This window comes from Macaca fascicularis, chromosome 4 (genome assembly GCF_037993035.2).
Source record: "Macaca fascicularis isolate 582-1 chromosome 4, T2T-MFA8v1.1".
Taxonomy (NCBI): Eukaryota; Metazoa; Chordata; class Mammalia; order Primates; family Cercopithecidae; genus Macaca; species Macaca fascicularis.
The window spans coordinates 14767501-14786160 of NC_088378.1; the positions used below are offsets into that span (position 1 = coordinate 14767501).

General features: G+C 37.1%; 1 protein-coding gene across 12 annotated transcripts in view; it reads right to left on the reverse strand.

Annotated features, from left to right (window-relative positions):
• CDK19 (cyclin dependent kinase 19) overlaps window positions 1–18660 on the reverse strand; it is a 216999-nt gene that overhangs the window by 130930 nt on the left and 67409 nt on the right. For 8 of the 12 annotated variants that reach the window (XR_012433351.1, XM_074036894.1, XM_074036890.1 and 5 more), the window contains one exon: window positions 14986–15061. The exons of 2 other annotated variants lie outside the window; for them this stretch is intronic. Coding sequence is in view for 7 of the 10 variants with exons in the window: in XM_005551587.4 (XP_005551644.2) it covers window positions 14986–15061 (76 nt within the window). In the remaining 3 variants the exon portion in view is untranslated. Of the gene's footprint in view, window positions 1–14985; window positions 15062–15955; window positions 16095–18451; window positions 18621–18660 lie in introns of those variants that run through there. 2 more of the 12 variants (XM_065543223.1, XM_074036884.1) reach the window with 2 other exon arrangements.

Below are 18660 nucleotides of genomic sequence, written 5' to 3' on the forward strand. Positions count from 1 at the left end.
TCATTTGAGACTACCAGTAATCTACTAACACAAAATCTGTAGAAAAGTTTCTTTCAAAAAGGAATTAGAGCTGAATATCAGAAGATGTTTAAACAACAAAGTTATACTTGTGGAATAAGTTCTAACTCAGCTTTCTTTACTATTTGATTTCACTAACCTAATTATGGATACAAATAAGCCCATAAACTGTCCCATAACATGTAGACGGTTACGATGTAGGGTAGAAGTAATCCCTTTGAAAGGCAATTAACAAAGAAACACTATTAAACAAACTCAACAGATTGTAATAATTTCCTCTAGATTAGTACCAGCTGCTACTCAAAAATTCATTTATGTTTACAATTAAAATTATTCCGCTTCTGAGGCATCTTTGAACCTCAGTAGTCAAAATGTCACTTTTGGACCAGCAGCATTAGCATTATGTAAGAGCTTATTCGAAATATCGGCTGGGCACAGTGGCTCACGCCTGTAATCCCAGCACTTTGGGAGGCCGAGGCAGGCCTATCACCTGAGGTCACAAGTTCGAGGCCAGCCTGGCCAACATGGTGCTACCCCATCTCTACTAAAAATACAAAAATTAGCCGGGCGTGGTGGCGCATGCCTGTAATCCCAGCTACTTGGGAGGCTGAAGCAGGATAATCATCTGAACCTGGGAGGCAGAGGTTGCAGTGAGCTGAGATATAGCACTATTGCACTCCAGCTTGGATGACAAGAGCGAAACTCTGTCTCAACCAACAAAAAAAAAAAAACAAATGGAAGAAATTTAGAATATCAGGCTCTTCCCCAGGCCTACTGAATGAGAATCTGCATTTTAGCATTTTAACAAGATCCCCAGGTGATACGTAGGGCCATAAAATCTGAAAATCACTGGATTACAGAATGACTCAAGGAGAAACAATCTTCACAACCTTCAGTGTAGGATCACTGGGTGTGATGATGCTGGAGACAGGCTAACTGCAAAAGAATACCGGATAAGCAAATCCATAGAGGCAGAAAGCAGATTTAGATTAGTGGTTGCCAAGGGCTGAGTTGGGGAGGGGAAGGGGTGATGCGAAATGACTACTACTGGGTACAGAGTTTCTTTGTGGGATGATGAAAATGTTCTGGAATGAGACAGTGGTGATAGTTGCACAATGTGTGAAAACACTAAAAACCAATGGATTATATACCTTAAAAGGACTGATTTTATGGTATGTGAATTGTATCTCAATTTTTAGAAAAGAAAAATATAGTAGCACTGGGTCTTTTCCAGTCTCTCTCATGAAAGAGTCTAACTGGCTATTTCAATACTATATGACTGGCCATTAAAATTAAATATGGAGACACATACTGACAGTCATTCTCTTGAATAAAACCATTCAACTATTTTTCTATCCTATTTGCGTAGACTATCCAATGTTCAATAGTTGTATTTTGTATAGACTATGAATGGCAAATCGTGTATCTCTTCATAAAGACAAATGAGAAGGGATAATGAATGGCTGGAACAGAAGGGGACACATAATAATTTACACAATAATAACGCCTTGAAAGGTGATAGTATTATTATATTTCTAGTTGTAGTATTACTATTATATAATCTTCTATATCTTTCCCAAAACTAAGCAATCAGATCTGTGAAATTCAGGTCACCATCTTTACCCAACCCTCCCCATCTCACCCACCTGGCTCTTTTGCTCAGTAAACTGCACCATCTAGCTAACAGAGAAATCATCACTAAAAGTTTTGTTTACTAAATCTCTCTTAAATCTCAAATACTTCTCTCCAATTCCTCTGTTTTTACAAAGTCATTCAAGGTAGGGCTGGGCATGGTAGCTCATGCCTGTAATCTCAGCGCTTTTGGAGACTGAGGCAGGTGGATCACTTGAGGTCAGGAATTTGAGACCAGCCTGGCCATCATGGCGAAACCCCGTCTCTACTAAAAATACCAAAAAAAAATTTAGCTGGGTATGGTGGTGCATGCCTGTAATCCCAGCTACTTAGGAAGCTACGGCACAAGAAGCACAAGAATCGCTTGAACCTGGGAGGCATGAGAAATGCTTGAATCTGGGAGGCGGAGGTTGCAGTAGCAGAGATTGTACCACCACACTCCAGCGTGGGCAACAAAGCAAGCAAGTAAGTCATTCAAGATGGCCCCAGCCTAACATTTTAACCTTTCTACCCTCAACTCTTCCTTGCAACCATATTAGACTTCTTCCATTCCTTTAAAGAACCAACCTCTCTAGTCTTTATCTTGTAATAGACATTTTTTAATTACTAGTATTTTATTGTGGCATAATTTACATACAGTAAATTATGTACAAGTCTTAAGTGACCAGCTTGAATTTTGACAAATATAAACACCTGTGTGACCACCAACCAAGATACACAACATTTTGGCCAGGCAGGGTGGCTCACACCTATAATCCCAGCACTTTGTGGGGGGCTGAGGTGGGCAGATCACTTGAAGTCAGGAGTGTGAGACCAGCATGGCCAACATGGTGAAACCCCATCTCTATGAAAAACACAAAAATTATCCAGGCATGGTGGTGCACACCTGTAATCCCAGCTACTTGGGAGGCTGAGGCAGCAGAATCGCTTGAACTCAGGAAGGTAGAGGTTGCAGTGGGCTAAGATGGCGCCACTGCACTCCAGCCTGGGCGACAGAAGACATACAACATTTACATTACCCTGTAAAGTTTCTGTGAACTCCTTTCCACTCAATCCTCCTCCCTACCCAAGGCAACCACTATCTGATTTCTATCACAATAGGTATTTCTGTCTGCTCTTAAATTTCATATAAATAAAACCATACCCATATGTGTTATTTTGTGTCTGGCTTCTTTTATTTAAATTAATGTTTCTGAGATTCGTCCAAGTTATTAAGTACATCGATTTTCTTTTTTAGAGTTTAATAGTAATCCAGTCTATGGATACACCATAAATTATCTACTCTCCTATGGCTGAACATTTGGATTTTCCCTTGTTTGGGGCTATTATGAATAAAGCTGCTATGAACATCCTTGTACAAGTTTTTTGTAGTCATGTGCATTAATTTCTCTTGGATACAAATTACTTAAAAATGGAATTGCTGGATCATGCAATACGTGTAGGTATAAATTCATCAGAAACTGCAAACTTTCTGCTCAAGTGGCTATACCATTTCATGCTTCCATCAGTACCAGTTACTCCATAATCTTATTAACAATGGTGTTATCAGTATTCTTCATTTTAGCCATTCTGGTGGAGGTACAGTATTTTTAAAATCTAGTTCAGTTTAATTTTTATTAAATTATTTTAATATATATTACATATGTCGCTAAAATACAAAAAAGTAGCAGAGATTATAATCAAATAAATAATCCTCTGATCCATACTTCACCTTTCCCATATGCAACTATTTTTTAACTTTTTCTAGTTTTTGTTTATTTTCTATCTTCAAGTGTTTATACCACTATTCTTGACTTACCAACTTTAAACATTATTGATTTTCTAACATAACAGATGACACTGTAGCTCATTTACCTCCCATCTCCATCATTCCTCTCCTTTTGATCATTTTTAGTTCATCTACTATTTACTTCAAAAATTATTATTCATATAAGTTTTTGTTTCATCAACTTTGGTGGGTTTTTTTTTGGTTTTTTTGGGTTTTTTTTTGAGACAGAGTCTCCCTCTGTCACCCAGGCCGGAGGACAGTGGCGCAATCTTGGCTTACTGCAACCTCCGCCTCCCGGGTTCAAGCAATTCTCGTGCCTCAGCCTCCCAAGTAGCTGGGCTTACAGGCACCCGCCCGCTACCACTTCAGGCTAATTTTTGTATTTTTAGTAGAGATGGGGTTTCGCCGTGTTGCCCAGGCTGGTCTCCAACTCGTGAGCTCAAGTGATCCGCCCACCTCAGCCTCCCAAAGTGCTGGGATTACAGGCGTGAGCCACCACACCCAGCCGTTTCATCAACTTTTAACAGTACCTCTATTCTCCATACATTAGTGAGAGTAACCCTAGATGCAGCAGTAAGTAAGCCCCAAAATTTTACTTGCGGAACACAATAAAAATTTACACATTGCTGTTTTAATAACTACAATTTGGTAGGCTTGAAAATTAAAGCAGTCAACTCCTCAAATACTATTCATAAAACTAAGAGGGTGAGCACTGCTCTCTCTCTCTCTATGTCTGGGCTTTCCTCCATGCTGTTTCAGACCAAAAGTCCTTCTATATTCTCCCTTCTCCTCCACCTGGCTAGCTCCTATTAGGCTTTCAAATTTATGCTACCACAAAATCCCCAAAGAGTCTTCCCAGACTGCCAAGTATGAGCTGGGTGCTCCTCCAGCACGCTGTGCTTAACTTTGTCACAGTATTGATTACACAGTGTTGAAAATGGTTTCCTTGTCTGTCTCCTCCAAAACTATAAACTTCTTGAGGGAAAGGGAAAAACTGTATTCACTACTATATCCTCAGCATTTAGCACAATGCCTAGATTATAACAGATACTCAAATATTAAATGAAAAATTAAATTACTTGAATAGTGATTTGTACAACAGTAAATATTCAAATAATTACTTGAATAGTAATGGTCTCAAATTCCTACTCAAGTAATTTATATTCAAATGATTATTTTCCACCCCTTATTCATTAAATCATACATGGTTATGGAAAGGAAAATCAGAATGGATCAAAAATTTTAGATAATAAATAGTCCGGCCGGGCGCGGTGGCTCAAGCCTGTAATCCCAGCACTTTGGGAGGCCGAGACGGGCGGATCACGAGGTCAGGAGATCGAGACCATCCTGGCTGACACAGTGAAACCCCGTCTCTACTAAAAAATACAAAAAACTAGCCAGGCGAGGTGGCGGGCGCCTGTAGTCCCAGCTACTCGGGAGGCTGAGGCAAGAGAATGGCATGAACCCGGGAGGCGGAGCTTGCAGTGAGCCAAGATCACGCCACTGCACTCCAGCCTGGGTGGCAGAGCGAGACTCTGTCTCAAAAAATAAATAAATAAATAAATAAATAAATAGTCCAAAAAATTTAATTTTTAATCTTTTTTTTTTTTTTTTTTTTATGAGACTGGGTCTTGTTATGTTGCCCAGGCTGGTCTCAAACTCCTGAGCTCAAGCGATCCTCCTGCCTCAGCCTCACAAAGTGCTGGGTTTACAGGCATGAGCCACCACGCAATTTAAGTTTATATTTCAAATAAGAATATGCCTGAACACAAAGCTTAAAATCTTCTACTACCAAAAAAAAAAAAAAACTTTATCAGAATACCACTCCCTTATGATGTTACTAATATTGTTAAAATAACAATTTCAAGTAAATTCTTGTATTTATTTAACAATTTATTAACAGCCCACTTTGTTCCAAGCACCGTATAGACAGATTCCAAGGATTCAATAGTGAATATATCAGATACAAACTAAATTTCATGAAGTCACAGTGAATCCACGCCCAAAATCCCCCATTTTAGACATGAAGAAACTAAGATTCACAGATATTAGATAAATTCTATTGACAGTTGCTTATGGTATTAATAATTATTTTAAATCAAGAAACTAAAAAATAGGTTGCACAGACTGAGATACTTAATTCCAAACCCAAATTAAGCAGAATAAGTAGCCTAAAGAACAAACTAGAATAAAAGTAGAACTTGTAATCCAAGAGTTTATATACAGTATATATCACTAAAATATATGCAAGAGTAAGACTCTGCCCTCACAGGCAACCACTTCCTCCTGGTAACTCAGAAGATTTTTGAACATCTTTGGAAAAGAAGTGCTTTGCCAAAACATTTCATGAGATTCAGGTGATACTGTGGTTATAGGGTGGAGCTGAGAATGACCTGAAAATTTAGCAAGGAAAGAGATTCTGAGAATCTGAGGAACCTATGAACTGCTGCACAGCCTACTCTCTCAGCAGTGCCAGGCTTACTAGGAAATCAAAACATAACTGATTCCCCTTTAAAATCTTTATCTCGGCCAGGCGCGGTGACTCACGCCTGTAATCCCACCATTTTGGGAGGCCTAGGCAGGCGGATCACCTGAGGTTGGGAGTTCAAGACCAGCCTGACCAATATGAAGAAACCCTGTCTCTACTAAAAATACAAAATTAACCAGGCATGGTAATGTCAGCTACTCGAGAGGCTAAAACAGGAGAATCACTTGAACTCGGGAAGCGGAGGTTGCAGTGAGCCAAGATCACGCCATTGCACTCCAGCCTGGGCAACAAGAGCAAAACGCCATCTCAAAAAAAGAACAAAAAACAACAACAAAAAAACACTTCATCTCTATTGCTACCTAGCAAATGGGTCCAGGTACTAATAGTAACTTGCCAAAGATTTACAGGATAATAGTGGAATCCAGATACAATCCCAAGTCTATCTGAACCCAAAGTCCAAGTTCTTTCCCACCTTACAATCTGAAGCCAAAGGCATATTTAAAAATATACATTTTTTTAGTTTTATCACTTCAATCTCCTATTTTTAATCTGGAATTACTAAGTTTATGTTAAATTTTGTAGTTTGGTATCTTCTATAAGAACACATTCTAAAACGAAATTTATGGTCTTAAGAATAACTAACTTTGACCACAGTGAAAACCAGTTAAGCTATTTTCTTTGCTTAGAGTTTAAATAGGAAAAAGTTATTACCAATGATAATACCAACGACAAAAACCAGCACCATTTACTGCACATTTATATTCAGACTCTGAGCCAAGCCCCTCACATACCAGTATCAGATTTATTTTCAGTCTTTCACTCTGCATTTATATCACTAGCACAACTTTGCTTCAATATTATTCAAGAGAAAAATAAACACTAAAAATACAGAATTAATAGCCAATTAAATCTAACTGCTTAGAGCAGGAATATTAAATTGATAATTTTTATATTTTTAGGAGAACTAAAATAACTCTACTGATGTACTCAGTAGGGAGGGATACTGACACAGCAGAAAGCCAACTTTTCCATCATAACCCACCAATTCTTCAAAGAAGGAAAGCATTTGCAGCTACCACAAGAGCCTAAAGGTTGTGCTAACAGCTAACTAGTCTATTCCCCTAGAGTGGCGGAAATGGAAAAGTTTTCAGCTACATCTATGACTTGTGTTACCACACCATTCCATCTTCCCTTACCATAACACACACACAAATACACACACACATCAGAAACTAATGAGCAAAGCTGGTATCTTTTTTCAAACTGTTCCTTCTCACAAAAGTGAGCAACACAAAAGTGAGAAGAAACAAAACCCCAGAAACCTGTATGGCCCACCTTTTTTCTATTACTGGCAATAATGGGTGTTTAAATCACCTTCTGACAACATAAAGATATGTCACTTCAGAAACACAGTAGCTTGAAAAATAGTCCAATAGTTGTATACAAACACACACACATCTTTGAAGAGACTCATGACTTAACAGGTATAGTAGAGCAGACAACAGACAGATACACATAGGACTGGAGGTTCTGTTTGCTGGCTGGCTCCTTGTACCTTTTCAGGTCTTAAAAGGAAATTTAAAAATGCTACAGTGTAGTTCCTCCCTAGGCACTGACCTTGTACTAGTTTCCCAGAATCCTCCTAAAATAATAGCAAACTCCAATCCCAAATTCTTACAATATTTCATTTTTAAGTATACGAGTTGGCAGAAAGTCTTTATTTTGCCAAGAAGGCTAAATATATATTTGAGAAAAATATTAACTATCACCATATATTGCAAGGAAAAAAAACCACATTTTTCATAAGGAAATATCCATGCTAAGTCTTCAACTCCAAAAGTAAAATCTTTGTTTGTTTTTAAGGAAAACACAAGGATCACACCAAAGAACAGATCTTGCTCAAGGGAAATTTCACATATAATTTACTTAGTTCTAATCTCTTAAAAACCATGCCAAACTTTTAAAGAAAATAACTGTTACAGAACATCATGTTAAAAGTCTGAAAAAAAACATTATTTTTCTACTTTGAGTGTTTTTTAAAAATCTCAATACTAAACTTTGATTTTGTCTCTTTCATAGAAAAGGTAAAATACTTGATTCACACATCTATTTCCACTAATCTATACTTTCATAAAGTTGCACACATATTTAAAAAGAAAAAGAAACTTGCACTCAGTGTAAAACATAAAAACAACCCAGGTGTGGTGGCTCACGTCTATAATCACAGCACTTTGGAAGGCCAAGGTGACCAGATCACTTGCGGTTAGGAGTTCAAGACCAGCCTGGCCAACATGGTGAAACCCCGTCTCTGCTGAACACACACACACACACAAATTAGCCAGGCATGGTGGCACATGCCTGCAATCCCAGCTACTCAGGAGGCTGAGGCAGGAGAATCACTTGAATGTGGGAGGTGGAGATTGCAGTGAGCCGAGATCGTGCCACTGCACTCCAGCCTGGGCAACAGAGCGAGACTCTGTCTCAAAAATAAATAAATAAACAAACAAAACATAAAAACAACTGAGATGATGTAATTAAATAATCTTAATAAAACTAAATATATATGTCTCAACTTGTAATATATAAAATTAAAGAAAATAATTTTAAGCTTGGTAGAAATTAAATGAATAAGAATTGAGCCTTGGTTCATAGACATTTTAGAGTTTTTCTCAGAGGAATCCTGAGCAAACATACATTCTATCAATTCCACTTTATAAATTTAACAAAGCAAAGGTTTATTCCTTTATGCCAAGAGGAAAGTTCCAAGCATTCCACTGAAGTTTACAAAGCAGCCTGCCACACCACCATGGTGGCAAGAGAGGAAAAGAAAGAAAAGAAGGAAAAGTGCTGCTCCCACCACCCTGTCTGCTGGGCATTATGCGGAAGAACGGCAGGTGACAGCCCCTTTCTGCCGATCCTGCCTCTCACCACAGAAGCATCAATGCTGGGATACTGACGGATATATACACTGAGAAAGAACTGAGCAGAGGTGAATGAGGGAGTGGAGTTAATCAGCAACCCAAGCCAGAGCTGAGGGAAGCAGCAGTCTGCAAAAAGTCAGTATTTCCCTATTTCTCTTCCCTCCTCAATAAACTGAATGTTTATGCCCCTTGCCCTCCCAAATTCATATGTTGAAATCCTAACCCCTAACCAAAGTGATGATATCAGGACATGAGGCCCCTGGGAGGTGACTAGGTCACGAGGACAGAGCCCTCATGAATGGAATTAGTTCCCTTATGCAAGAGATCTGAGAGAAATGGTTGCCTTTTCACCATGTGGAGACGTAGGGAGAAGACGGCCGTCCATCTGTGAACCAGGAAGCGGACCCTTACCAGACACTGAATGGGCAGACACTGAATGGGCCTTGATCCTGGACTTCCCAGCCTCCAGAATTGTTAGAATAGGTGTTTATAAGCCACTGAGTCTATGGTATTTTGTTATGGCAGCCCAAACAGACTAAGACATCTTCTCAACCTATGCCCTTCACCCTAGTTCCCCCTAATTTTCCCTAATTTTGCTCTTCACTTCATTTGGAAATATCTCGATGTTGTTAGAAGTACTCAGGAGTAATATATTTTATTGTATTTTATATATATATATATATATATTTTTTTTTTGAGATGGGGGTCTCGCTCTGTCACTCAGGCTGGAGTGTAGTGGTGCAACTGTAACTCACTGTAACCTCTAACTCCTGGACTCAAGCAATCCTCCCACCTCAGCCTCCCAAGCAGCTAGGACTACAGGTGAGTGCCACTATGCCCAGCTAATTATTATTATTATTATTATTATTATTATTATTATTATTGAGACAGGGTCTCACAATGTTGTCCAGACTGATCTCATACTCTTGGCCTCAAGCAATCATCCCACCTCAACCTTCCAAAGTGCTGAGATTACAGGTGGGGGCCACCACACCTAGACTCCAGGGTAATAACCTTATAATCTTTATATCCTACAAAACCCAGAATGATTAATAAATTTGAAATTTACATTTGTATTATTCCAGATTAAATTATATTTCATGAAAATTAATGGACTCTGCTTTTGTGGGGGGAAAATTCTGTGTATTTTTGCAAAGAAAAAAGTCTAGAAGAATATACAAAAAAAATGATTACTTCTGAGTGTTGGCATAACAGGTGCTTTTACCAGCCTTTTTCTATATTGTCTGCTAATCTTATGACAAACATATTTTAATATCATAATCGCAAAACAAATGAATAGGATTTGATTTAATAGTATTTACCACGTTTTCAACCTACCAACCTTAAGATCACAGAGGCTACAAATGTAATAGACTTTATATTAGAACTTCCCTGTAATCCCAGGCTAAAAATGCTGATGTTCACATGATCCTGGTATTTTAATCACCCAGAATTACTCCCCGTTGTGACATAATATAAAGTGTAAAGCACTGTACAAAGGTATGAGGTTATAATGAGCCTTTGGTCAGTAAGGTTCAAATGAAATTAAAACGTGACACGACATTATTTTTTAGTGAGACTTGAGGTAACAACACATTTCATTCTTAAACGTTTTTCCTTTCTGTACACTTGCACTTCTTCCAAGTTTATTCCATGATTACAAGCTCTTTAACTTATTTTCCCAGCATCCAACTATATCCTCAAGAGTTATTCTGCAATCACAGTCTCACATTTTAAAGTAATGAGTGAAATGTTCATTCCTAATTATTTCTGCCTTAAAATCCTCTCAGCTATGTGTGCCTATATGAACTAGAAAATACTAGGTATTAGGTAATATAATGGTATATAGAAGGAAGACGACAGAGAACAAGCCCTATCTACTCTTTATGGTGTTGCCTCCATTCTCCCCAATCTATCAGTCCCTCTTAACCTCTCTGACTCTCGATTCCCTTACATACTCTGTCCTTCCACCACCAGGAAAACTAAACAAATAATAACTAAAATGAAAATTTCACCAGAGGGGCTCAACAACAGAAGACAGAATCAACAAACTTGAAGACAGACAATAGGAGTATCCAGTCTGACCAACAAAAAGAATGATGAAAAATGAACAGAGCCTTGGAGAGAGATCCATGGGACACCATGAAGCCTATAAACATATGTATAATGAGAGCTGCAATAGGAGAGAGAGAAAGGAAAGAAAAGAGAGATTATGTGAAGAAATGATGACTGTGGTGGGGTGCAATGGCTCACACACATAATCCTAGCACTTTCAGAGGCTGAGGCAGGAGGAATCACTTGAGCTTAGGAGTTTGAGACCAGCCTGGGCAACATAGTGAGACCTCATCTTCACAAAAAAATTTTAAAAAAAAGAAATTAGCTGAGCATGGTGGTGTATACCTGTAGTCCCAGCTACTTGGGTGGCTGAAGTGGTAAGACTGATTAAGCCCAGCAGGTCAAGGCTGCAGTAAGCATGATTATGCCACTGCACTCCAGCCTGGGCAACAGAGTGAAATCCTGTCTCAAACAAAACAAAATAAATAAATTTAATTTAAAAAAAAAAGAAATGATGGCTGAAAACTTCTCAAATTTGATGAAAAACATTAATCTACACATCCAAGGAGCTCAACAAACTCCAAGTAAGATAACTCAGAGATCCACACCAAGACACATCATAGTCAAACTGTCAAAGCCAAAGACAAAAACAGAATCTTGAAATCAACAAGAGGAAAAAAAAAAAACAACCCTCCTCATATATAAGGGATTCTCAAGATTAACAATTGATTTCTCATCAGAAACCACGGAGGACAGAATGCAGAGATGACACAGTCAAAGTGTGAAAGAAAAAGACTATCAACCAAGAATTCTACATCCAACAACACTAATATTGCAAAAATCAAGGATAGCTGGGTAAAGACAGAAAAAGAATTATAACATTCCCAGACACAAAAACTGAATTTATTGCTAGTATACCTGATATACAAAAAATACTAACAGGAGGCTTTCAGCTAAAATGAAAGGACTCTATACAGTAGCTCAAATCCACACAAAAAATTAAGAACACCAGGAAAAATAATGACATAGGCAAAGAGAAAAGAAAGCATAAATGTATTTTTGTCTGTAACTCTTTTCTTTAATATGATATAAAGGACAAATACATAAAACAATAATTATAAAATTGTGTTAGTGGGCTTAATGTATAAGATATATATGCATAGTCACTGTGAAATACCATCCATGCTGAACTTGCTGTGAAAATCCCTATCATGTTGGGGCTAAGTATTTAAGGTACTCATAAAATGCTATTCAATCTAGAAACTGCACACTTTCTAAAGTTCTATTAGGCAAACTCTCAAGAATATGAAGGCTATGGCTGAGAGTGGTGACTCATGCCTGTAACTGCAGCACTTTGGGAGGTTGTGGCGGGTGGATCACTTGAGGTCAGGTGTTCAAGACCAGCCTGGCCAACTTGGTGAAACCCTGTCTCTACTAAAAATACAAAAAATTAGCTGGGCATGGTGGTGCATGCCTGTAATCCCACTTATTTGGAAGGCTGAGGCAGGAGAATCATTTGAACCCAGAAGGCAGAAATTGCACTGAGCCAAGATTGCGCCACTGCAACCCAGCCTGGGTGACAAGGCAAGATTCTGTCTCCCTAAAAAAAAATTAAAAAAAAAAAAAGAATGAAAGCTGTAACAGATTTTAAGAGTTAAGTTTCTCCATCACATTCCAAATTTATATAAAGACATACATGCCCATGGATTCCTTGGCACGTAGAAGTCTCTGTTTCAAAAAGGACATTTATAATTAGGTTATCATTTCCTATTAATCAATACCTAAAATTTCAGTTATTTACCCAATTAATTCATGGAAGGCAGGGCTGAAAATGCTGTGCTAAATTACGGTACTCTAACACAGAAAAACAGCACACCAATAATATTTATATTGGTTGATACGATAACGTGAGGATTTTAAAATGTGAAAAATCACTTACCAAATGCTTATCTGGTAAAACATTACAAATACCTCCCCCAAACTTTTTTTTTTTTTTTGAGACAGTCTTGCTTTGTCACCCAGGCTAGAGTGCTGTGGCACAATCTCAGCTCACTGGAATCTCTGCCCCCCACGTTCAAGCAATTCTCCTGTCTCAGCCTCCCAAGTAACTAGGACTACAGGCATATGCTACCACAGCCAGCTAATTTTTGTATTTTTAGTAGAGATGCGGTTTCACCATATTGGTCAGGCTGGTGTTGAACTCCTGACCTCAGGTGATCCACCCGCCTCTGCCTCCCAAAGTGCTGGGATTATAAGTGTGAGCCACCGCGCCCAGCCACAAATACCACTTTATAATCAATGGAAAATCACCAAATTAGAATTTTTTCAAATAATGTGCATCCTAAAGCAAACATAGGGCCAAGCATGGTGGTTCACGCCTGCAATCCCACACTTTGGGAGGCCAAGGCAGGATTGCTTGAGGCCAGGGGTTCAAGGTTACCGTGAGCTATGATTAAGCCACTGCACTCTAGCCTGGGTGGCAGAGCAAGACCCTGTCTCTAAAAAAAAAATTAAAAATAAAAGTAACACAAATTTAGAATTGTGGACCACTGGTAGAATTTTTTTATTCTGTTCATTCATTTATTTATTCAAGAAACATTTATGGCACACTTGCTGTGTCAGACACTATGGTAGGAACTAAAGATAAAAAGACAAGGTCTGCCCCTCAAAGTACGCACAGTCCGGGGAGAGGCTCCCATTCTAGAATTAAAGAAGGTATGATCAGAAGAGACCTAAGAGTTCCCTTATTTAACAGATGAAACTGGAACTCATCACTACTTAGCTACTAAGGCAGACATCCAGGTATAGAGATTTCCCACCCCATGTGTTCTTTGCACCACATTTCTTATGACTAAAAGCGATGAAGGAGTGTTTCCATGCAGGTGAAGCAGAAACATGGTACTCTGGGCAATATATGTAATAGTTATTAAATTGGAGACAGAAATCCCTAATGGATATGTACAATATAATTATTTAACAATTATTAAGTAACAATTGTTTAAATAAATATCTAACAATTTAGAGACAAACATCTCTAATAGATGTGATATTATGGTAAAGCCCTAATTAGCAACATTTACTGAAGAACTAAAATAAGGTAATATAATAGTAAGCCTTCTGAGCTATAATTATAGTTTTGCCTCTGTTTTCTGATCTGTAAAATGGGGATATTAAAATTTTATTTCACAGACTGTTGTGAAAATTAAGTGAATTAATACTTGAAAGCACTTAGTAAGCCTGGTACCCAGTAAACACTCATTAAATGTTTGGTATTCTTGTGGACAATCATTTCTTAAATGTACTAGTATGATACATAAAGACCAAAACACGTAACTATTTTCTTTAAGGGATTATCCTATTATTATGATGGTCTTATTTTCTGGTGACTAATAAAATCTCACTATATTATATATTTCAGAAATAGTATTTAAAATGAATAAGATTTAATAGTATGACCCCTTACTCTATAAAGACCTTATCAGTCCTAAAGCTACAGAAAAATAGACATTAATTAAATCACTAATTAAAATTCCATCACAATTTTAATAAATTAAATCATTTTGTTCAGTATTACTGAGATCACAAATCTTAAATGTCATTAAGAAGATATTCAAAGATGACTTTCAAGTAACTAAAAAGTTTATGGGCTAGGCATGGTGGCGCACGCCTTTAATTCCAGCACTTTGGGAGGCCAAGGAGAGAGGATCATTTAAGCCCAGAAGTTTGAGACCAACTTAGGTAACATAAGGAGATCTCTTGTCTACAAAAAAATTAAAAAATTAGCCAGGTGTGGTGGCACACGCCTGTAGGCCCAGCTACTTGGGAGGCTAAGGCAGGAAGATCTCTTGAGCCTGGGAGGTCCAGGCTGCAGTGAGCTGTGATCCAGCCTGGGTACTCCAGCCTGGGCAAGAAAATAAGATCCTGTCTCAAAATTTAAAAATAAAATAAAAAGTTTATACAGATTTTCTCATTCTACATAAAATATTCTTAAACATATGTAAAATAAACATTCATTATATATATTAATGAAACTCTTTTATATTAAAATAAATCATCACCCAATATCAATAATAAAATAAATAACTGTATTTGTATCCACTTACTGCAATCTCTCTACAAGCCGACATGGATATTCCTGTGCCTTCAATTTGCTTCAATGCATATTCCTTTTCATCTTTTCTGCACATAAACAAAAAAACATTATTTTTCCATATATTACTTTCAGATTCAAAATCATAACTACAAAAACAATGGAAATGCACTTAATTTCTCAGTGATATGTAAACACTCTCACTATGCCATGCATTGCTTATTATTTTTGATAATATTTCAACTACAGAAATATGAAATACCAAAAGAAATTCATGTCACAATGAAAACATCAGACAGAGCCAAAACACAAAATTCAAAATTGAAACAGAACAGGATACTAAACACAGCACTAGTTTCAAAGAGTAAACAAGCATAAATATAAACTCAAACATATTGCAAGATAATTCCACTCCTGTCTTAATTATCTGGAGTCTACATAAAGCATTCTGTTATAGACATTCGCTACAAAAAAACTGACAGACATAAACTCCCAGATTCATTTAAAGTAATTTCATAGTATAAGAAGCATTCATAGGAATGATAACCCACTGAAACACACTGTATCTCACTTAGGATGGGGACATTCAAAAGCCCGAGGACCTCAATCAAAAGTCTTTTAAAGAGACCTCAATCAAAAGCCTTTTAAAGACTTCAAAGCTCTAGCCACCAACATGTCATTCTCAGGAACACTAGGAGAAATCCAGTACCTAAAGTGGATTTTTCAAACAATGCACGGTATATTAGGAATTCTGGGAAATCCCAATAGTTACTAAGTTGCTTAACCAAGAGAATACAGCAGTTCAAAAATCAGTGAAACATTCTGTTAAAATATTAATAGTAGACAGCTAGTATAATACAGTAAGTACAGTAAGCATTCTCAAGAGTGCTGAAACCAGAACCAGCCACACAAAGGTCCCTGCTGAATATCATAACTATAGTTCATATTGTGAGTTGTTCTTATAAGAGGGGTTAAATCCATGCCTTTCAAGTTTTGTCTTTTGATTGTATTACAGCCTCAGCAAAGTACCACCAGGTCATGATGTTTTTGTCAAATACAGCGCCAAAGTAGTGTCACATCTGTCTACTTAGCTATTCCTCATTTTCCCCATTCTGTGTTGACCTGCAGATAGAGCAGTTTAGGATGTTATTCAAAATCTACATTTTAAAACACCATTTTACATCCCTTTTGAAGACTTTCACAATCATCTATAAGCAAATAATTGAGTTATGGTTACTTTCCCTCACAATCATTTTGAAAATTATATCCAGTTTTCTTCCAACAGATAGCATTCAGGAAATAATTAAACAGTATTTTGACAAACAAAACATACTAGGTATGTCAACAAGATGGACTATGATACAATTTTTAAAATGATGGCTAGAAGGTCATTAGAAACGTGGAAAATGTGTACCATATGCTACTGAGAAAATACGCAAATTATACTATATAAAAATACACATCTACAAATATGTTGAAGGCAATACGAAAAATTAAAAACAGTTACATTAAGATGAAGGAAGTTATGTCGACTAACTTTCGTGCTAATATTATACTGCCTTTTAAATTAGAATTGAGGTAAAAAGAAAAAAAAATAAATTGATACTCTGAAAATACCTACTAAAACAATCTTTAGTATTTTCAAAGTGATAGCTCAGGCATATTTTAAACAGCAAAGTCAAAAATAAGGAAAGCTTAAATGATCATTTTTTTCCTTTTTCTCCATCCTGTTTTTTGCCCAAACATAAAACTAGACTTTTCAGACCACTCAGAAGCCACTAAGAAGCACAAACTGCAGGTGACTGAATGTAATCAAAGCCAAGTGTTCCTTCTGTGCCTTAAATGTATTTGTGGGTATATGAGTGAGAGCACATGTCCCTGCGAAGCTCAACGCAATGCTTACAATGTAAATTTTATACATTTAATAATTAAATTATCTATCAGATATCTATTGCTAAATATTTAAGTTTGATGTATTCTTTAAGCAAAATTATAAAAGCTTTCTGAAAAATTTTTCACATGCAATTATAATTTTTTCAACAGAAATATTTCAATCCTCAGTTCCCCTAGACAAAGCAGTCCAGAAGCTCATGTAATTGCATAGTTTTATTTTAATACTGTAAAGAATATTACACAATCTGGATAGGTTATAGTTGCTATGGAAACTATAAGATCTTTGCAGTAAGTCAAAAAGTGCAAAATTAACACATCAAATTAATGGCTTTTGAATTTCACATCCAGTCTGTCAAAGGAATTTGAAAGCTTGAACAGAAGAGACTGAGCATAGGCCTCTTACTCTAAATTATATGGACAGGAACAAGGAACAAACCCAGTAATTATTTCACTTAATAAGTTTAAATATAACTTCCATCTGTTAAATTAATAAAATACTCAAACATTTGCAATTTTAAGATTTATCTGCAACATTTAAATTGAGAATGAAAGAAAGTCCATATATCATTACTTTTTATCTTTGTAAACTAACTGTCAGATGGTAAGTGATGATGTGGAATCTCTGAGGTTCACCATATGAAGAAGCTGCAAGGTCCCAGAGGGCATATGGGACTCCTTGGCACTGTACTACGTGAATGCCAATCTTTGGGCATATGCCAACACCTCAGTCTGAAGACTAAATATGCATCCTCTAACACAACGTCTAGAAATATTTCAATGATCAGGCACATGAGACAGAGAAGCTTTACTCCTCTCATCCCATGTGAGTGCCCCTCTCCAGGAGTTCTTCCAAGTAGAGGAATTCATACCTCACACCTTAGATGTTTCAGGCACATGTACTATTAAATATCATAAAAGAACAATTTTTTCTTTTACATGAAAAGGCTGAAAAGCAGGTGAACCTGCCTAGCCTACACTGCTATGATAATCTGGCTGTTAGAGGCAGCTTAGTTCCTCCTTAAAACTATTTCATTTCCAAATTACTTTTATTTCTAAGTAACATAAAGATAGACAAAGCAATTCCAAAGCCTTCAGAGAAACTGTTTTCTACATTTTCATGTATATTAGATAGTATGATTAGAGCAACTGCATATTGAAATTAATCAGAGGAATTTACTAAATGCATCCAGAAGAATTTAAAATACATATATTTGTACTATAAACATGGATAAAAGCTATATAGAATTTTTAAATATCAAGATGTTTCTTCCATATGTCTATAACGTGTAGCAACACCATGAAAACTTCACTCTCAGCAGTCACAATGAAAACCAATTGTTTGATGTGAACATTATGTAACAAAATAGAACAAATATATTTGACAGAGACTGATTCTATTAGGTCTTCCATCTGAGACACTATGTTCCTCTTTTCTTTTTTTTTTTCTTTTTTTGAGACAACTGTGTCCCCCAGGCTGAAGTACAGTAGCATGATCTGGGCTCACTGCAGTGTCGACTTCATGGGCTCAGGTGATCCTCCCACTTCACCCTCCCAAGTAGCTGGGACTGCAGGCACACACCACATACCCAGGTAATTTTTGTATTTTTGTAAAGATGAGGTTTCGCCATATTGGCCAGGCTGGTCTCAAACTCCTGAACTCAAGTGATCTGCCCATCTCGGCCTCCCAAAGTTCTGGGATTACAGGCCTGTACCACCGTGCCCTCCTGGTTCTGGAAAATTCTTGATGCAAACAATTCTATAGAGAGTAGAAAATATAAAAAGCACATATCTATGC